The sequence below is a fragment of the Bos mutus genome, chromosome 8, assembly GCF_027580195.1.
Source record: "Bos mutus isolate GX-2022 chromosome 8, NWIPB_WYAK_1.1, whole genome shotgun sequence".
In the NCBI taxonomy this organism is placed as follows: Eukaryota; Metazoa; Chordata; class Mammalia; order Artiodactyla; family Bovidae; genus Bos; species Bos mutus.
The window spans coordinates 46,282,007-46,303,423 of record NC_091624.1 but is presented as its reverse complement, the minus strand read 5'-3'; the positions used below and the strand labels follow the sequence as shown (position 1 = coordinate 46,303,423).

Below are 21,417 nucleotides of genomic sequence, written 5' to 3'. Positions count from 1 at the left end.
CGTGTAAATTCCGGGATGCCCTGTTCTTCTCGCCGTGCAGGGACCTTCTCCCACAGCAGGATTCTGCCTGGGGCACCTCTTCTGCGCTGGGAAAAGGACCCCGCAGGAAGCCGGGCAGGGTGGGGGAAGGACCTGGCTGATTTTAGGGAGGGGGCTGGTGCATCTCAGAGGATGAGATGGCTGGCTGGCATCACCGAAGCAGTGGACAAGAACTTGGCAAACTTCGGGAGATGGTGAGGGACAGGGAGGCCTTGCGTGTTGCAGTCCATGGGGTCACAAAGTGTCGGACATGACTGAGAGACTGAATACACACTGGTTCCTCCATCCTGACCTCACGACCTGACCCTTGTCCCTCTTCCCGGCCCTGCGGAAACCTCTAGAACTCCTAGCCAGGAGGCCTTCATGAAGGTACCAGAGGTGACAGATGCCCTGGTCCAGAGGGCAGGGGCAGGGGTGAGGCAGGCCCGCTATGCATCGTTGGCATTGGTGCAGAGCTCCTCTGATTTCTCACCTGTATGCTGCTGGGAACCGTCGTGGTGTGCGCTGGCATCTTGCACTTGTTCCGCCTCCATGCACTCCAGCGTCACCAGTGTCCTCCATTTCTCCTGGTGGCTCTGCTGGTGACGCCTTGGATAGTGGCCACCCAGGCAGCCAGAAACTAGCCCTTTGGGGACTTATGTGACATCTCAGTGGCCTTTGGCATCATGTGCGTCACCTCCTCCACCTTGTACTTGGGCCTCAGCAGGTCAGCCCCTTCCACTACCAGCAGCATGGGGCCTCCCAGGGTTGTTCTAGTGGCCACTGTGGTGACCTGGCTGTCTTCAGTTTTCCTGTCCTTTATCCCTCTCTGACATCAGGCAAATGGGGCAGGTGACAGAGGACAGAGTCCAGCCTAGCAGTGCAGAGCTCCCTATCTGGGTTCAAAGGTGCACCACTCAGCCTTAGCTGCATCCCTGCGGTGGCCTGCCTGATGGTGGTTGTAGTGGTAGCGATGATGGTGGTGATGGAGAAAGGATGATGAGGAGAGTGAATGTAAAGGTGGAACCCTCTCAGGCTAGGCATGGTAGTCAGAACTTTAGAGGGAATCAACCTCAGAGACCAGAGTTCCAGGATGAGGCTTAGAAGGGGAGTCTCTTTTGTAAGATCACCCTGTTTGTGAGGGACAGAGAAGAAACCAGGAATCTAGTGCCATGATTCATATTCCTGTTGGGAGTCATTTAGACTAAAGGCAGCCCCAGCAACCCAAGGTCTATCCCTGGTCAGTGGCACCTTGTCCACATAGGTAGGGGCTGCAGAACCAGTCTTGAAGCCTACTTGGTTAAGCCATAATTTTTTTTTTTTTTTTGGTTTGGCCAGACTATGCAGCACACAGATCTTAGTTCCCTGATCACAGGCCAGGGATGGAACCCATGCCTCCTGCATTGGGAGCAGAGTCTTAATCACTGGACTGCCAGGGAAGTCCCAAGCTATTATTTTTAACTTGTTTGTTGGCACATAATTTAGTTGGCAGATTAACCAGCTCATCTTCTGGGGGACTTGTGGATATGAGTCAATAGCAGGTAAGTTTTGAGGTGGTGAGATAAGAGGACCATAGCACATGCGGATGCTAAGGCAGTAGGCTTGGAGTGGGTGCTGGTGGGCTGAGGGGACCTGAGAGGTGGGTGGAAGTCACATTTTGGAGACATGTTCTGCATAGGGAGTAACGCCTTAATGCCAAGTAGGGAGTAGGCTGAGGGCCCTCAGAGCCAGGCTCTGTGTGGACAGCAGGGGCCCCAGCTCAGCCAGGACCCAAGGTCACTAGGTTAACATTGTAACATCCTTCCTCTCCTTCATAGGGTGGAGGTTGAGCAAGCAGGATGGAGTAGCCTTTTCTGGTTTTTGGTCTACAGATTGTAAATAGGTGGTAGAGAGATGTCACCATCTAAGGTTGGCAGCTGGATCTGTGATTCTGTGGCCCTGGCCCCTGGTCTGTGGCTAGAGGAGATCCGGAGAAACTGTGATCTAGTTCTTTTAGAACTAGAGCACCCAGAATGCCTCACCTGTATGCAGGGAGCCCCATCTCCACCAGTCTTATATCACGCTAGGTGTTTTACATGGGTTTTCTCATTATGGATTAATTCATCATTAATTAACTCAGTGAGGCCAGCACTCTTAGCCCCATTTCACAGATGAAGAAGCTAAGATGGCAATAATACTGCAGTGGGTTGCCATGCCCTCCCCAAGGGATCTTCCCGATCAAACCCATGTCTCCTGCATCTCCTGCATTGCAGGGGGATTCTTTACCACTGAGCCACCAGAGAAGCATTGGCCTAGTACAGAGTAAGCCAATTCAACACGTCTTAGCTCTCAGACTCATAAGGGCCTTGTTGCCCTTCAGACTGGTCTATCCAGGGACCCTCTGAGTTCATTGTGGAACCCTCCTCTCTTGCCAGTGGGTGACCATGTGGGACGTTCTAAGAGATGGGTAAAGCAGAGTTTGCATTTTGTTTTAGATAGTGTCTGTATCTGGATGAACCATCACATGCTTTTCTGTACCTCTCTGAGTCTGTGCCCTCTGCAGTGTGCTACTGAGAGACATTAGATTAAAAATAAACATTAAGATCCTCATAGTCAAATACTGACTGATAAATAATGTAAAGACATTTTAAAGGATTAAGCAAATAAGAGTCAAATTTTCATTAGAAATTCTTCATTTCACCCAGTTCTCTTAGGAAAGAGCATCTATAGTCTATTGCAAATTCACTTCTAAGTGTTGGCTAGGCTAGATCATGTGATAGTCACTAAAAAAATATTATACATTTTTCTGTTCTCTCTCTCTCTCTCTTTTTCTATATATATATATATATATTTTTTTTTTTTTTGGCTGCACCACACAGTATATGGGCTCTTCGTTCCTGACCAGGGATCCAACCCACGTCCCCTACATTGGAAGCACTAAGTCTTAACCGCTGGAAATCAGGGAAGTCTCTTTTCCTGTCTTTTTTTTTTTTTTCCTTTTTTTTTATTCTTCATATCCTTGTTAGGGCAAAAGAGATGCAGTTTTTCTTTTGGTAACTTTTCAGTTCAGTTCAGTTGCTCAGTTGTGTCTGACTCTTTGCAACCCCATGGACTGCAGTATGCCAGGCTTCCTTGTCCATCACCAACTCCTGGAACTTGCTCAAACTCATGTCCATCGAGTCGGTGATGCCATCCAACCATCTCATCCTCCATCTCATCCTCTGTTGTTCCCTTCTCCTCCTACCTTCAGTCTTTCCCAGCATCAGGGTCTTTTCAGTGAGTCAGTTCGTCTCATTAGGTGGCCAAAATATTGGTACCATTTACCTCTTGGAGAAGGAAATGGCAACCCAGTCCAGTATTCTTGCCTGGAGAATCCCATGGACAGAGGAGCCTGGTGGGCTACAGTGCACGGGGTCGAAAAGAGTCGGACTTGACTGAGCGACTTCACTTTCACTTTCACCTCTTGTTCTGGATTTGTATTTTATGTTGGCCCCTTCATGGATCACAGCCTTGTCATGGCAAACAGGCTTGTGTAACTCAGTGAAGCTAACAACAACTTTATGTTGGATAAAGTTTTTATATCATTTTTATTTTTTATTATTATGATTTGAAACCTGTAGATTATCTTTCTAGCCTTTCAATGGTTACCTTCAAATTTTTAGCATATAGATTTAACTATATATTTTTCTAACAAATTGTAAAATTCTTCCTTATCTCTCTTTTCACTTTCAAGAATTTAAAGATATTCTAGCTGTGCATTGAACATTATCCCCTGCCCATCATCTTATTGTTGGCTTTAGTTTGGCTTGAAAAAAATAAATGTTTTATTATGGAAAATGTCCGCCACACACAATAAGAAGAATAGTGTACACATTGCCAGTTTCAATAGTGATCAGCATTTTGCCAGTCTTGTCTCACTTATAATTCCTCACTTCTCCCCCACCCCAATGTATTTTAAAGCAAATCTGAGGCATCATACCATTTTATTCATGAATACTTTAGTATGAAGAAACATATTAATAAGCATAACTTCAGCAGCAATAAACACACTGGAAAAGAAAGAACAATCCTTCATATCGTCTAGTACCCAACATGTATTCCGATTTCTCTGACTTTATCAAACATGTCCAATAGTTATTTGCTTTATTTGAATCTGGATGTACAAAGGCCGATCTCTTGAATTTGGTTGGCATATCTTTTCTTACCTATAGCAGTTTTTTTCCTTCATGTTTTAGAGTTGGACACTATTCAGTGACTAAAAAAACAACGATTTATAATGTAATTTTCGTAATTTTCCTAAATATTTTTCTCTACATACATTTAGAACATATTGGAACGTGCTTCAACTATCAAACATAATGTAGAAGATACAAGAGAAGAAAAGTCTATCCTGTTACTTACATGTTTGCTTACTGTTCTTTCTTCCTTCCTGGTGTTCCAAAATTCTTCCTTTCATTGTTACCTTTTTGTGCAGAGAACTTCTTTTAGCCATTCTTTCAGGCTAGGTCTCCTGGCAACAAATTCTCTTAATCTTCCTTCGTCTAAGAGTGTGTTGATATCTTCTTTATTCCTGAAGTATGTTTTCACTAGATATATGACTCTGGATTCATTGTTTTTTCTTTCAGCATTTGAAAAAATATCTTCGTTTTGTTTTCTGGTTTCTGGCAAGAAATCCACCGTCATTCAAATAATTTTCTCCCTTAGGTAAGATAAGATTATTTTTCTGGCTGATTTTAAAAAGTCCTTTGTTTTAAGTTTTCAGATACTTAATAATGATGTGTCTTGGCTTAGATTTCTGTGGTTTTGTTCTGTTTTTTACTTTTTGAGTCTGTTGGTTTATGTCTCTTTTCAAATCTGGGAAGTTTTCAGTTATCATTTCTCCAGGTACTTTTTCAGCCTTACCCTTTCTCCTATGTTTCTGGGACTCTGATGACACAAGTGTTCAATCTTCTTCCTATGGTTCCATATCCCTTGGTCTCTGTTCATTTTTGTGTTCAGTCTGTTTTCTCTCATGTTGTTCAGGTTAGGTCTGTTGTCTTATCTTCTAGTTCACAGAGTCTTTCCTTTTCTTCTATTCTGCTACTGAGCTTTTGCTTTTGGTTACTGTAGCTTTCAATTCTAAGCTTTCCTTTTGGTTCTTCTTTATATCTTCTGTGTCTTTGCTGACACTATTTTTTTTTTCCATTTTTTTCCCAAATGTGTTCATAGTTGCTTGTTGAAGTATTTCTATCATGGTTGCTCCAAAATCTCAGATAGTTTAACATTTCTGACATCTCAATGCAAATTTGAGTCTATTGACTGCCTTTTTTTCGTTGAGTTTGAGATCTTCTTAATTCTTGGTACCACAGATTATTTTTTAATTGAATCCTGGGCATTGTGGGCATTACGAGATTCTGAATTTTTTTTTTTTAATATCTGTTAAATAATTAATCTTTGGATATGCTACATCTTTGTTGCTGCACCTGGGCCATATCTAGTGGCATTGAGTAGGGGCTACTACTCCTCACTGCGATTGTGTGGGCTTCTTATTGCAGTGGCTTCTCCTGTTGCAGAGCATGGGCTCTAGGTGCGAGCACCTCAGTAGTTGTGGCGTACGGGCTCAGTGGTTATGGCACATGGGCTTAGTTGCCCTGCCACATGTAGGATGTTCCCCGACCAGGGGTTAAACCCGTTTCCCCTGCCTTGGCAGACAGATTCTTAACCACTGGACCATCAGGGAAGTCCCCTGGATCTTTTTAACTTCTGTTTTACCTTTCTTTGCCAGCACTCCAGAATGGGGATGAGGGGCATTGCATTGTTACTGCCAGGTGAGGGTTAAGGTCCAGGTCTCCCATTTAGCCTCCTTTGATACTAAGATGTATGGTCCTCATCACTGCTGGGTGAACGTGGGAGTCTGACTTCCCACAAGGCCTCCATGGATGCTTTCCTGGCTGGAATGGGTGGATGTGCTGCTGTTTCCCACGTGGCCTCCGCTGACACCATGGGGAGTGCGGTTTCCTCTTGATCTCCTGGTGGCAGTGAAAGTCCTACTGCTCACTAGGTGTCCTCCGATAGTACTCCAGTGGGGAGGGTGCCTTTTTACTGCTGGGTGGGTGTGGAAGTCATGTTCTCTGGTGGTCTCTACTGACACTGCAGGCAGGGCCCAGGGCTCCTTACTGCCTGAAGGGCATGAAAGTCCCAGCTCCCTACTTGACCTTCTTTCACATCATCTTGGTGGGAAGGTTGTGACACTTCATTACAACCTGGTCAGGGTGACAATCTGGGCTCCAACATGGCCTTAGCTAGTCTGAGTGGGAGTTGTGTTTGGCTTAGGTTGAGAAATTATTATCTCAGAGTGCTCTGCCTGGCTTGCCTGCACATTTGGCTAGAGAGAAAACATCCCCTTTCGTTAGGGTGAGTTTTGTTGTTGTTTTTGTGGGTCTGTTTTGTTCTGTGTCCATTGGTACTTCTGGGTTGCTGGCTTCTTCAAGCTCCAAGTCTAAAAATTTGAGACATAAAGAAAACCCAGATCTTTGTTGTTCCTTGGAACCAGAGACCCATAGCTGGTCTTCTTTCTTTCCTCCACCTTTTACGTTTGTTTTGTATATAATGTCTAGGGATTTTAATTGTATTTAGTGCAAGGAATTGGCAAAGTGTGTTTACTCCATTTTCCTGGAAGTCCTAATTTTCTTCTTATATACATCAAATGGATATTCCATCAGGCTATGTATGAAGCCAAACATTCGTATGTATGCTGTATCTAAACAACTCTTGTTGATCTTCAAATGTTGTGACCCCATTTCTCTTTAATATTATAATACTGCTTACTAACTTAGTCAAATGCTCTTATATCTGCCCACTGAAAATTTTAAGTTTCACCACCTAATGTATTAGGTTCTCTAATACGCATGTTAAAACTACGTAAACAATACAAAGACTTTCAATAGCAAACATTAACTGGATATTCTTAAACTTCATCTTAAACATGGAGAGAACAGTTGGTTAGCTCATGCAAGCTGAGGTTAATACTGTCTCAGTTTGCTTAGAGTGAGCAGATGGGAAATTGGGACGTAGATTCCAGTGCTGCAGGTGACCCCAGTGGCAAGGGAAGGGGCGCTGGATTATAATTTAGGGTCACTATGGTAGTAGGGAACTCTAGATTCATCCCTTCAGATGGGGCTGCTTGCAACCCCATGTCACCTGCATCAGTCCTTTCATCATCATTCAATCATACCTCTTGTTTCAGGTAAAGCTCTACAGTACACACCTAACATGCTTCTCTGGTTGATTGGATTCATCTAGTTTATTTAATGCCTGACTTCTGTGTCTGGTTATTGACCACAGTATCAACTCTAATGACATTCTTGCCGGGAGCCACCATGGGAGATCCCACCCATGACAAAGGTCATGCGGAGAGGACCTGACAGGCAAAGGCAGAACAGGACTCAGAGGGATTCCCTGGATCTGCTCAAGCATCTACCCCGAAACTGAAATCTGTCTGTCTACTGTTTATTATATTATGCCTTTCACCAACTCTTCTGACATTTACAGGGGACTATCCCCAACCACCTTTCTCTGAAGAAAATCAACTTAGGGCTCTAGTTACTAAGTCTCCTGGGCTTGAAAGGAGCATTTTTACTTTAACCCCTCTGTTACTATTTTAGCTTACTTGGCAGGTTTATCCACACTCTTGCAACTAACGCACATGATTGTTCACAACCAAGCATAACCTTCGAGCAATAAAAAAGCTTTATTAGAATAATACTGCATTGTTGAGCCAATGTTTGCTGCCGAATTTCCTTGTCCTTTCCCAATGTGCGCCTGGGAGTGCATTAGCAAAAATAGTTGATATGCAAGAAAAACAAGCAATAGCCTTGGCATTAGCAACATAAAACCCTTGAGTTAGTAAGTTCTTTCTTTATTGTAACCCACTGCGCCTTTGCTCCATAAGAATGTAGCTCTGTTTCCTGAGGGGGACTGCAGACTGGAAAGATAGAGGCAAAGCAGGTTTTCTGGGTGACCAACCTTTATCAAGAAAGAGTTACAAAATGTTAGCAGGCCACAGGGCCAGAAGATGATGTGCACAACATAAGACCCATGTTTATGAAAAGCTATGCAGAACATGTCCTGGTTTTGATAAAGGTGAAACTGATGTAATGCTGAGCTGACTTTGTGTGACTCTGTATCTTTCACCTCTGGAAATGTGTAACTTAGGGTATAAAAGCTCCTTTTGAAAATAAAGCGACAGACCCGGCTGCATCAGAGCTTGGTCTCCCCGTGTCATTGTTTTTTTCCTTTTCTCTCCTTTTCTCTCTCTGTTCTTCTTTCAGGATGACCTTTATTGGCACAGGGGATTTTGATGGATAGATCTTCCCTTTATTTATCCTAACCAAGGAATCCCTGATCCGCCTTGTTGACTCCATTTTTTGTTTCCTCTGTGATGAACATGATTGCCTCTTTCATATCTTTCTATGCCTCTGACAGTTCACACTCCTGACATTCTGTTGGTTTTTCCATCATGACATGAAAATCAGACTTTCTTTGATTTCCTTGAGAACGTGCAGTAGTTACTAACTGAAATGTCTTCTCTTTTTTTTCCAAGAGAACTTTCCACGTACTGTTATCCTCTTTTTTCTATGATGCTTTTTTAACTTTTTATTTTTGCTGTAGAAAATTTGCATACCCTGCTGCTTTTTGTTCTGTTTGTCTCTGACTGGGGACCATTCAGTGCTCATCTGGTATTTGTCCCCCAATCCTGTAGGTAGATGCACTTTGATTCCCTTCCCCATTTATTTTGGCATCTTTTGGTAACCTCCACTTGCAAGTGGAGGCCTTTGTGCTAATTCTTTTTTTTTTCTTTTCAGCTTCCAACTTATCTGAAGAGTGTGTAGTGGAAACTGCATTCACGGGCAGCTTCCTCTGAGAGCCTTGTTTGAGTCTCTCTGAATGTGTTGAAATCCTCTGTCACGGACCAGCTCTAAAGAGGTAGGGGTATAGCCTGTATCTTGGGGTTTTGGTTGGTTCCTTCACTGTGGGGGAGAGATGGCCACTTTATTGAGAAGGTTAGTCCTTTTCTTTTTTTTTATTTTTGGCTGTGTTGGGTTTTTGTTGCTGCGTGGGTTTTTCTGTAGTTGCGGAGAATGGTGCTTCTCTCTAGTTATAGCATCAAGACAAAAGCAAGCGCAAAGAGAACTCAAGGAGGTGAGTCATGGGCTTCTCATTCAGGAGCACGGGCTCTAGAGCACAGGCTCAGTAGCTGTGGTGCTGGGCATGGTTGCTCCATGGTATGTGGGATCTTCCAGGGTCAGGGATAGAACCCATGTCTCTGGCATTAGCAGGTGGATTCTTTACCACTGAGCCAACAGCAAACACTGAGCCTTTGCTTTCTAAGTTAGCAAGCATGTGTGCAAAGTGGGCATGCCTCCCAGCCTCACACTTCCCATCACGGAAGCCTGGTCGGATAAATGGGACCGTTGTGTGGCCCCTCAGTGTTCTCTCAGGCAGGTCTGATTCCACTTCAGTTAAGCCAGTGTGGAGTGTGGGTGGGGCTGGTGGAGTCAGAGTCCAAATGGGTGTCCCTGTTCTTCCTGCTGCATTTTTGCCCTCCACCCCCCAGGGAGTGGATGCCCCTCCAGGCCTGAGACTGGGGCAGGGGCAGGCCTTCAGAATCTCCTCTTAACAACCAGGCCCCCAAAGGATACTCATGACTCACCTCCTTGAGTTCTCTTTGCACTTGGTGTTGTCTTTATTTTATATCCTTTTTATTCTTTTAAAAAATTTTTATTTATTTTTCGTTACACTGGGTCTTCATTGCTGTGCACAGGTTTTTCTCTAGTTGTGTCAAGTGGGGCTACTGTTCATTGTGGTCTGAGGGCAGTGGCTTGTCTTCCTGCCAAGCACAGGTTCTAGGGCACAGGTTTCAGAGTTGTGGCCCACTGGCTTAGTTGCCCCAAGACATGTGAATCTTCCTGGACCAGAGATCAAAACTGTATCTCCTGCATTGGCAGGCAAATTCTTAACCACTGGACAACCAGGGAAGTCCCGATTCTTTTTAGTCTTGAAAAACTATCTGGAAAGATAGTTTTTGTAAATATAATAATATCCCGATAGTTTTAAATGTAATATATAAAAAGATATAATCCCACCATCTTTTAAAAGAAATATTCTGGGAAAAACTGCAAGAGAGCAAAATGCACCTTTGTTTTTCTTCATTGTCCTGTTCCCAGCTTCTCCCAGCCTGCCTTTTAAGGGTCAGCCTCCTTGTGACCTTTCTTGTATCCTACTGCAGGGCCCACTCAGACTGTCCCACCCCTGTACTAAAACCTGGGTTTTTAATAACTCAGGGCCCTGCTTGTTTCAGGATGATCAAAGGCTTACATTTCAGCACCTCCCAGGGAAGAGGAGGATTTCAGCCCTGGTCTCCTTGATTATAATAAGCCCATCTCATGGCTGTCTGATGACAAGAATTTCAAGCCCTATTTAAGGCGAGTGCTGGAGTTATTTTAGATGTAGCAAGTTCTGCAAATCACCATTCTAGTGGCTACCATGCCCTGTTATCCACAGGCTAGTACACCTTGTCAGTGACGCTGTGCTGTGAGTTGGACCTCTTTGCAGCTTCCATCGATAAGGGCCAAAGGGCGATGAGATTCTTGGTGTCCAGAAACTTCCTATGTATCCCTCTCTTATGTCCCTAGGGAGGGGATCAATGAACTGTAAAACCTGGTATCCCCATGACCTAGCATGTAGGAGCCACTCCAAACGATTTCCCGAATTTAATTGATCCTAGGAGACAGTGTAGGGTTTCCCAGGTGACTCAGTGGTAAAGAGTCCGCCTGCCAATGCAGGAGACTCAGAACACACGGGTTCGATCCCTGGGTGGGGAACATCCCTTCTCAAGTGACCTGTGGTCTCAGGGGCAAAATGAGTCAATAAAGAACACGCCTCTGCCGTTGGGGTGATGCCTCCCCCGGGCCGCGCGGTGGCGCTGCAGCTCCGCGAGGCCAGGGTGGTTCTGGGGCTCAGGGGCGCGCAGGCTTCTGGGGACCCTAGAGCTGCGGCGGCGACGCGCGGGGCGGCCGCGGTGAGTGCGGCGGGCGGACCTCGGGGCAGGTCGCTCCGATCGCTCGCGGTCAGCCTCGTGCTCCTCCGGGGCCTCTAGCTCGCGGGCCGGGAAGAATCGATCGCGCCCGCGGATCGGGCCCGAGGCAGCAGGGCGCGGACCTGGGGACGGCGAGAGCGACCGCATCGGGGGCCGGGTGACCCCTCCCTGCCCCACCACGGCCCTGCCGGGGACCCTGGGCACGACCCTTACCCTCCTCGGAGCCCGGCCCTTCTCTGATCGGAGAAGAGACCGTGTCCTCGGTCGTGGAAGGGCCCGGGTTCTGTGCTCTGATCGCGGCGGTGTCGCTTGCCCCGCAGGCTCTCCCACCTGTCACCCTGGCCCTTCTCTGCTTGGACGGCGTCTTCCTCTCCACAGCCGAGAATGACTTCGTGCAGCGCATCCGGGAAGAACTGGACCGCTTCTTGCTGCAGAAGGAGCTGTCAAAGTAAGCCGGAGTGAGGATGGCGCTCGCTCTGCCGCTGGGAAGAGCAGTGTTCGCCCCTAGCCTCCTTGCCCCTTTTTGTCCAATGGTGCATCTAAAGTAACTGGGCTCGCAACTGGCTCTGATCTTGGCCTTTAGGTCTAATAATCTGCTGTCAGGCCTCTCCCCGCTGCATCTTTCCTGGGTGACACCAAGCATCGCCTGAGATGGAAGAGCCCACCCCTGGAAGGAGGATGGGGCAAAGTAGTTCCCCGTCATACCCTCTATGGGCAGGTCCATTGCAGTCAGCCTGGGACCCCAGGGGGCAGAGCGAGCCTAGGTTCAAGCCACCGTTAAACCAGGAGTGGACTCCGTGGGGGTCAGACCTGGGGGCTGCTCCTGGAGCTCCTGCTCTGCTCTCCTTCCCATCCCTCCCCAGGGTCCTCCTCTTTCCCCCACTCTCCAGTCGGCTCCGGTACCTGATCCACAGGACAGCAGAGAATTTTGACCTTTTGAGCAGCTTCTCTGTTGGAGAGGGCTGGAGGAGGAGGACGGTCATCTGTCACCTGGACATCAGGTATGTATCCTGCCGCCTGGGAGGCCCCTCGTTGGTTCTCCCCCCGGGGGTGGTCTGGTGAGCTGGTCAGCCTCTGGGAGGGAATCAGGGCTGGGTGACCCCCTTTCTCCCCAGCCTCAGTTGCTTAGAGTCAGTGCTGCCTTCTGCTCAGCAGGGGAGTAGAGGTGCATTGTTGATGGAGTTCCTTTAGCAAAGTCAGCTTATGCACGTTGGGCCAAAAGAGAGAGGGCTGTTTAAACAGTGGGGATGTCCACCCAGCATTGCTCTCAGGGAGCTTGGGCCCTGCAGAGGCCATGGAACGTGAGAGCTCATCTAGCAATTCGCTCACCTGTCTCCATGTACATCTTGAAGGATTTTATCATAATGCCTATAATCCTAGCTTTCAAAGTTACATACTTTTCTCTTTTTTTGATCTGTTTTAAACTTTTTATTTTGTGTTGGGGTGCAGCCAATTAACAATATTGTGATAGTTTCAGGTGAACAGCAAAGGGACTCAACCACACATAGACATGTATCCATTCTCCCCTAAACTCCCCTCCCATCTAGGCTAACACATAACATTGAGCAGAGTGCCGCATGCTATACAGTAGGTCCTTGTTGGTTATCCATTTAAAATATAGCAGTGTGCACATGTCCATTCCAAGCTTCCTAACTATCCCTTCCGCTCATCCCACTGTGTGTGTGTGTGTATGTGTGCTAAGTCCCTTCAGTCACGTCGGACTCTTTGTGACCCCATCTGATTATCAGCCATTCAAAAGAATGAAACAAGCCCTTTGCAGCAACACAGCTGGACTTAGAGATTGTCATCCATGTTACTGCAAATGGCATTGTTTCAGTGTTTTGAATGGCTGATAATGGGATGGGGTCGCAACGAGTGGGACGTGATCTGTCTGCAGTACAGGAGAATTGGGTTCGATCCTTGAGTCTGGAGGATCCCCTGGAGCAGGAAACGGCAACCCACTCCAGTAGTCTTGCCTGGAAAATCCCATGGACAGAGGAGCCGGTGGGCCACAGTCCATGGGGTCGCAAAGAGTCAGTCACAGCTGAGCTACTAACACACACACATACAGACTGTCCTACAGAGTGAAGTAAGTCAGAGAAGGAGAAATATCATATGATATCCCTTATATGTGGAATCTAAAAAGAAATGATACAAATGAACTTACTTACAAAACAGACTCACAGACTTAAAGTTACATACTTTTCTAATAACATAGTTTCTGAATGCTAGTTACTCACCGCACCCTGTAGCAAGTGGACTCAGCTGTCCCATAGTCGGTTTATAACACTAGAGGAAGAGTTGACCCTTGTGCTTGTTCAGGGCATCCCCTCTGATGGCTCATTAAGTTATTTTCCAGGGTCACTGTGGCTTTGGTTTTTGCCTGAGACTGACTCAAGAGCCTCAGGCCTGAATGGCAGATAACTCCAATAAACCATTCTCCTGGGGCTCAAGCACCCCTCTGATCAGTGCCTGCTCCTACTCCAGGTTACCCAGTTCAGACGGATTCTCTGGCCCCTGCCGCCCTCCTGCCTCCCACCCTAGCAAGTACCGAGGTCCTCGGAAGCCCACCGCAAGCCAGGGAGCGGCTGCCGGTCCCCCAGGGGTGAGGGCCGGCCGGTGGCATCGTGGACGCAAGCCGGACCAGGCCTTGTATGTGCCCCGGGTGCTGCGCCGGCAGGAAGAAGGAGTGCTGCCCGCTCCTGCAGAGCTCCAGGGAGATGCTCCAGCTGGCGGGCTCTCAGAAGAACCAGGAGATACTGGTGCTGGGAACCCCATTGCCGATCAGGAACTTCTCGTGTCGGTGACTCAGGCCACAGAGGACCAAAAAGGCCCTGGTCAAGGCTGTGAGAAAGAGTTGCTGCCAGACCCTTTGGCTGCTGAACCCTCAGAGTCTGAGAGCCACGCAGGGACCGGAGACAGGTCGGAGTCAGCCGCACAGCCGGAGCCCGGGCTGCAGCTGGACTTGGAGGAGGGAGATGGGACTGAGCTGGAGAGAAGCCTGGCAGCAGAGGAGGAAGTGGAAGAGGAAGAGGTGGAAGAGGAGCGACCAGGCAGCTGCCCCGAGGACGATTTCAGTGAACTGCTGCAGGAGGTGATGAGGCTCTTAAGCCCGGAAAAGGGAGGGTGGAAGTGAGGTGGGTGTAGTCAAGGGTGGATGGGGCGGAGGGTCAAGATATATGGGGGTGCGGGTGTTGAGTGATAGCGGTCCCTTAGGAGACCAGTACTCAGAGGGGAGGAGGCTCAGGATCTGGGGTCAGGGGTGTGGATTGGATCCCACCTCAACCAGGTTATTTGGCTTTTCTAAGTTTCAGTTTCTTCCTCTGAAAAAATAGCAGGTGCTAATACACACTTCCAAGGGAACACAGTGCTTCAGAATGCACTACAGACGCTGGTCATGAAAATTACTCTTCTGCCTGAAGCTTTGTCTTACAAATCTCTTGTCCTTGGAACCCTGTGTCTGCCCCTGAGCCTGGCTGCGGTGTCAGTTGGGAGGGCAGGCAGCCTGTATCGCTATTTTACAGATGAAGGACACCAGAAAGCCTTGCTCATCATCACTTCGTTAATGAGAAAAGGAAAGATCCTGGGCCTGCCTAGCTCCACCTCTAATTGACTGCAACTTGGGGCAGAATTACTTAATTCTTTGGCTTAGTTTACCCATCTGTAAAGTGGGCCTACAGACTAGAGTTTTGGGGATTCTGTGAAACACAAAGTGTGTTAGTGTCAGTCACCCAGCGGGGACTCCCCTAAAACATGTTCCTCCATCTCGTGGCCCAGTCTGCCATACTGCTATCTTTCCCAGACTCCTGTCTGGGTTCCTCACCTCTGTGTCAATGCAGAAGCCTGTGGGATTCTCAGCGTGGGGTTTTGAGAGCACTCCCTCGGAGTCTGGTGTATCCACGCTCCCCTCACTAAAGGGTCTGATCTCTCGCAGATAACGAACAACCTGACCCAGAAGGAGATTCAGGTAGAGAAGATCCACGTGGACACATCATCCTTTGTAGATGAGCTGCCTGGAGAGAAGGATTTTGCGCACGTGGTGGAGATCTATGACTTTGAGCCGGTGCTCAAGACTGAGGACCTGCTGGCTACCTTCTCTGAGTTCCAGTGAGTGCTGGAGAGGCTTTGGGGTGGGGATGGAGGGTGGGGAGAGTGCTTTCTTTCTGGAGAGGAGCTAGGACAGGGCTTTGTGTTGGGGACGCTTGCCTGCTCCTCCTTCAGTGTCCAGAAAGAAAGGCAGAAGGTAGGTGTGGTTGCTCTGGGTGCCATGCTCCCGGGCAGTTCAGCTTGCTGGCTGTGACTGTGCGGAGGAGGATGACAGCTGAGTTTGTGGACAGCTTTTGGAGGCTCAAAACCTGGTCCTGCTGGCCCAGGCAGTGGACCTCCAGCCTGGCCCCCAGCATGCTCACATGCCAGCCATGACCCTGTGGGCCCACTGCCTCCCCCTGCTTCACGGCCAGCCGCCCAGTTGGAGAGTCAGCAGATGGAGGGCTACCTCCATAGAGGAGCTCTTTCCGGGATGAATGGGGCTTGAGTAGCTCTGGGGCAGAGTCTGCTGGAGAGGGGAGAAAAAGTGAAAAAAAGACTTCTCCCGTCTCCCCAGATTCCTTTGATCCAAATCCAGTCTTTTCTCCTTTCTTTTTTTTTCTCCATACTTGTTTTCTTTTCTCCAGTCCCCCTTCTAGGGCTGGGCCAGACCGGGGCCATTGGAGGCTTCCTCATCCACAGAGGAGCCCCAGGCCCCAAGACTGCTTTGGTCTCCCACAGGCCCCAGACTCAGGAGTGCTTTCCCAAGTGGCAGGAAGACAGTCAGGACAGTTTCATTGACATGCTTGTAGTATCAAGTCCTGTCCTCACCATGAAGCCCTTTGTCTCCAGCCTCAAGCCCTACGCCCTTGGCCTGGGGGGACCACGTCTGTGAGGGGCCCTCTTCACCCTTGGCCTTGTGCTCTACAAGCTTGCAGTCCTGACTTCCTCAGTTCTAGGAGTCAGGGGCCCACCAGATCTCAGAGGTGGGGCGTGTCTTTCTGAAGTTGTCGTATGGTCTTCAGGGCAAGTCTGCCCCCGATGGTCATCTCCTTCCTAGAGGAGATGAACTTGTCTTGGGCTTGGTGTATTTGAGGACTGGAGAGGGGAGGGTCTTCCTGCAGCAGGAGGGGTTTTCCGCATTCACTCTCCTCGTCACTCTGTCTCGTCCCTGGCACAGAGAGAAGGGGTTCAAGATCCAGTGGGTGGATGACACGCATGCACTCGGCGTCTTCCCCTGCCCAGCTTCAGGTAAGGCAGTGCGTGGTGGCCTGGCTCCTCCTCTTACTGCTGTTGGGAAGGGAGGGAGCCTCGTTTCCTGGGGTGAGGATCCCCCAGGTCAGGGTGCAGGCTGCCCTAAGCTGATGGACTGGCAGGGAAGTTCCTAGCCACCTAATCGGAAAGTCCAAGGGGGCGGAGTGGGCACTGGGCCAGGAAGCTCACACCTCTTCATCCTTGCGTCTTGAGTTCAGAGGTTTCAGATTCGGGTGGCCTCCACATCCTAAATGAAAGCATGTGAAGGTGCCATTTTTACAGATCAAAAACATTCAAATACTGGTGGGCCTTTCCTGGTAGTCGAGTGGTTAAGACTCCAGGCTTTAATGCACAGGGCATGGGTTCAATCCCTGGTCAGAGAAATAAGATCCCACATGCCATGCGGCACAGCCAGAAAAAAAAAAAAAAAAAGCATTCAAGTACTGGCAGGTTCTTATGGTTTGAGCAGATGTGTTCTCATTCCATTTAGATTAGAGCCTCAGGAGATAGGTGAGATGACTCCATTTTACAGATGGAGAGACTGAGTTCCCCGATGTCAGTGTCCGATCAAGGTTATGAAGCCTCTAGTCAGTCGTCAAGGCCGGGGAGGCCAGCTAGTCTCCTGGCTGTCATTCCGGTGCTGCTCCTCCCTCTCAGCATTTTCCTGCACTGCCCCTGACACACCGCTGCACAGTTGGTGTATATTTATAAAGAGTCAGTCCCCGGCCCCCCTTGACTGGGCTTCGCACAACCACGGGCTCTGAACACAGAGTGGGGAGTGACCATGGCTGGTGTGGGCCCAGTCTTCAGGAGAGCCTAAACTTTTAGGGACGGGGGGCAGTGTCTGGGCAGCAAGAGGCCTGGGGCCAGGTGGGGGCTTCAGCTCCAGAGAGGGAGCCACTGAAAGGTGGGGGCTGGGGGAGGCCCTCCCGGTCCATGGAAGGGATTAGCCTTGGGCTTGGCATGTCCACGGCTGCCTTCTGGGCTCTGTCAAGCTGGCCAGGAGCCAGGGGCAGGCCTCGGGCTTTGGAAGGCTGGGGCCTGCCTCTCCTGATGTCAGAACCACAGGCTCACCATGTGGCTCCCGACCCCCGCCCCACCCCCCAGGGCAGGAGGGTAGAAGTTGGGGCATGGGCCCTCCATCTGAGAGCATGGCAGCCCTGTGCAGGCCTACGAGCTCCAGGGGAGAGCGAGCTGATGGGGCAGTCCTGTCCCTGAGGTTTGGATGGGTGGTTTGGATGGGTGTCAGAAGCGGCTGCCTGGGCTTTGGGGTGACATGTGTGTTCCTGGGTCCTGAGGAGGCCTCAGCAGGAAACGCGGATGGCTCCAGACCTGCTTTCTTTCCTTAGCTGCCGAGGCCCTGACCAGGGATTTCTCCACACTGAAGATCCGGCCCCTGACGCAGGGAGCCAGGCAGTCCAAGCTGAAGGCCCTGCAGAGGCCAAGTAAGGGAGGCGGTGGTCTGGGTGGGAGGGCGGCTCGAGTGTGGATCTACCCTCTGATTCACTTCCCTCTAAAGTTCTTTGCTTTCTGGCCCCTGGGCTGCAGTGACCCATGGGGTGGTCCTCGCCCACCCCAGGGGTCCTTTCAGGAGAGCTGTCTGCCAGCTGCCCTGTCCCAGGCTTGCCCTCCATTGACACCTCTTGGGAGTCTGGTTTGGGATGCAGAGGGAAAGCTTGGTCTTTGTGTCCAGCCGGGGAAGCCATGCTTTGCTGTAAGGTATACAGAGCTTGGCCTTGGGTGTGACCCTGACACTCGCACTCCCTTAAATCGGCCTTGAGCAGGTCACTGGATGTATGTGAGTCGGTCCCTTTCTCTGAGATAAGCGTTGGAGTGAATGAGAGAGCCTGGCGGACGTGCCCCCGCAGTGGTGAGAGGCACACAGAAGGTACCACGTAAATGATGGCTCCTCCCCTTTACTGTCCTCCTTCCAGGGAGCACAAGGGGGCTTTTAGGGGCCAGTTTCCCATGGCTGCAGAGCAGTGGCTGGCTGGCAGAACTGGCCTAGAGAAGCCTGCTGAGGCCATCCACATTCTTGTGGATTACATGGTCTTTGTCCCAGACTTCTTAGGGACGATAAACATCCTGGCTGTTGATCCAAGAGCTCCAGATGTCCCTTCCTGGTCTGCTTGCCCTCTCAAAGGGCCCCTGCAAGGCAGGGAGGTGGACAGGATTAACGCCACCCCTGCCCCCAACAGAAGGAGAAACAGGGAGGGCAGGGAAAGATGGCATGGTAAGTCAGGACCCCACGTGGGGCCAGGAGCCCTCGGTGGCCCCTCTCACCAGCATCAGGCCACAGAGGGTGCAGCCAGGCCTCAAGGGTGGGCTCTAACTACCTCCGACGCTGCTGTGTCACCCAAGGAGAGGCCACAGCCTTGAATTCAAGTCCCCATCCCATGGGGCTTTCCTTTCAGAGCTTCTGCATCTCGCGAAGGAGAGACCACAGACAAATACAGCCGTGGCCCGGAGGCTGGTGGCCCGGGCCCTGGGGCTCCAACACAGAAAGAAGGAGCGGCCTGCAATGGAGCCTCCTGCCGTTCTGAGGCCCTGAGAGGCCCAGCCCGCCTGGATCGAGCTCCCCAACCCAGCTCGGGCCCCAACACCACAAGCCTTTACACACACCGGAGCAACCCTGAGCCATCCTTGGAGCATCGCTATGAGGCGTGGTGGGCTTTAGTTTGGTCTAGTTTCTGAAGCTGAGTAAAAAATAAAAATTGAAGAATTGTAACATGATTGCTTCAAAATGTAATGGTCCGCAGTGGAACACTAGGGGGCGCTGTTTGCCTCCCATTGGAGACCTAGGGCTGCTGATGAAGAAGCTGGTTGCTTTAGGTGACTGACCTCAAACCAGCTGGGCCTCCAAGGCATTTTTGAACAGAGCCTGCTGTTTGTGGGTGTAGGTTGCACCTGTTGTGTGACATATGCCCAGTCTCCCCCAGAGCAACTCTGGGCTATTGGCCATGCTGAGACACCCCCTGCCTCTGCTGTGTACTGCCGTATTACCAGTGGTGTGGGTTACAGGGGTCCCTGCATAAATAAACATGAACTCGCCTCGAGGTGAAATCTGAAATGCCCTCTGAGTTCCCTCCCCTTGCAGGAATGGGTGGGAGGGCAGCTTTGTGGGGACAGGGTCCCAGTACACTGGTCTTTCTGGTTTGAGTGGAGCTGGTGACGATCCTGGCCCTCTGAGGTCATCATGGACCCCATGCCCAGGTTTGCTGGGCCACAGCCCACTGTGACGCAGAGGGAGCCCCGGGCCTGGCTGGATTGGGGTTCACTCTCACTGTGCCCTGGGGACTTGGGGTCAACCCTCACTACACCTCGGGGAAGAGCGTGGGGCCCTGATCTGCTTCATCGTCCCTCCCCCAGAGACCAGCCCAGGCGCTGCCCTTTGGGGAAATTTCCTGAGGCTGAAGGCTGGATGTCCCATCTGATCCTCACGCAACCATGGTGCCCCTAACACATTTCCCTAAAAGACAAGAGCGGAAGAAAGGCTGAGGCCCGTGTTTCTGTGGATTCTCCTGATCTCCTTAGAGTGCTGCTCTCGCCAGCAGCTGCTCCTCCTCTGTGGTGTGAACTGAAGGAGGCCCCTGTGATGGTTCAGTGGTAAAGAACTTGCCTGCAGTGCAGGAGACGCAGGTTTGATCCCTGGGTCAGGAAGATCTCCTGGAAAAGGAAATGGCAACCCACTCCAGTATTCTTGCCTGGGAAATCCCATGGACAGAGGAGCCTGGTGGGCTACAGTCCATGGCATCGTGAAAGAGTCACACACAACTTAGCGACTAAACACCAACCTGCAGCCAATGCCAGACAGGAGGTGTCTGGAACCCACGTCCCTACAAGAGAGAACCTGTAAGGGTGTGCAGCTCTCTGGCTGTGACTGGGGAAAGGAGCCCTGTGGCTTAGGGGCTGCACGCAGAGGCCCAAATGAAACACACCTGCAGGTCATAAATCTTTTATTCGTAGTTTCAAGTATGTGTAAGTGTCCGTGATGACACATGGCGATCGGTGAGCGTCCTCCTCACCCAGAACCCTGGTTCTAGCACCGTTGAATCAATTACCCACAGAATTAGAAGGACAGACAGAGGCGTCACTTACACAGGTGGGCTGGTTTTTCTTTTGAGCTGTATTTTCAAAGGCCCAGATACCCGATATGAAATGCCACTAAATTACTTTGTGTTTCAAAGTCTGTGAAAATAGAATATAATTATAGTATCTTGAAAAATAGGAGGACACAGGGGTGTAGGTGTCTGGGGGCAAGAGAAGCACCATCTCTGAGCTCACTGGATCAGAAGACAGGTGGCAGCATTACTTATATGTGTGAATAGAATAAACAGAGTAGAGGCAGGTCATTTAATTGGAAGAGAAGTCTAGATATTCAAGTTGGCTGGAAACAACCTAAGAGGAGGAGAAGTGGGATCCAGCCTGGCCTCCTTGGGTTGCTAACCCACATTGCCAACATGTAACTTGAGAAGAAAATGGCCCCATGTTATCTGTGGTGAGCCGGGCAGGTGATGAGGCTTGGAGTGGACCACGCCTTGGATGGGACAAGCAGCTGACCACCTGTGTGCCCGTGGTCCCAGCCAGGATGGCTCTTAGTTGGCGCTGGTCCCCACCGCCCCGTGGACGAGCCCCAGCCCCGGAGGCTGTCCCAGGCTGCAGGTGTCAGGAACATGCCTTCCTCGCCTTCCTCCTGAGCTTGGCCGAGGGCTGCAGGGGGTCGAGATGGGCAGGGCCGGGCTGGATGAGGGGGAGCAGGGCGATATCCGGTCAGACTGCAGTTGTTGGGGGAGATGCCCGTGGCCTGAAGGCAGGAGATGACCATGTTGCCACTTTACCGCTTGGAGACCTGGTTATTTATGAGTCCACTGAAGTGCTCAAACTTTTTTTCCGTCTCTTCACTGAAGGAACCACCTGGGGAAACGGGCATCAGAGAGACAATGTTGGGCAAACCAGATGCACAGGTCTCCCCCCGCAGAGCTGGAGCCACCCCATCCTCCCCAGGTGGCCTGCAGGGCCACCTGTGTGTGATGCCAGCAGGGCAGTGACAGACAGGTGCTGGC

General features: G+C 50.1%; 2 protein-coding genes across 2 annotated transcripts in view; one reads left to right on the top strand and one right to left on the bottom strand.

Annotated features, from left to right (window-relative positions):
- The first annotated feature begins 10,933 nt into the window (after positions 1-10,933).
- R3HCC1 (R3H domain and coiled-coil containing 1) lies at positions 10,934-19,417 on the top strand. Its single transcript, XM_014482728.2, has 8 exons — positions 10,934-11,056; positions 11,395-11,522; positions 11,938-12,075; positions 13,562-14,168; positions 15,009-15,181; positions 16,281-16,351; positions 17,704-17,799; positions 18,769-19,417. The coding sequence occupies exons 1-8, from the start codon at positions 10,934-10,936 to the stop codon at positions 18,903-18,905; spliced, it is 1,473 nt and encodes a 490-aa protein (XP_014338214.2). The 3' UTR covers positions 18,906-19,417.
- An 876-nt stretch (positions 19,418-20,293) lies between these two features.
- The window catches only part of LOXL2 (lysyl oxidase like 2), a 112,946-nt gene continuing 111,822 nt past the window's right edge, over positions 20,294-21,417 (bottom strand). Inside the window, exon 14 of the mRNA XM_005909154.2 lies at positions 20,294-21,268. Coding sequence (XP_005909216.2) covers positions 21,189-21,268 — 80 coding nt within the window. The 3' untranslated portion in view covers positions 20,294-21,188. The remainder of the gene's footprint in view (positions 21,269-21,417) is intronic.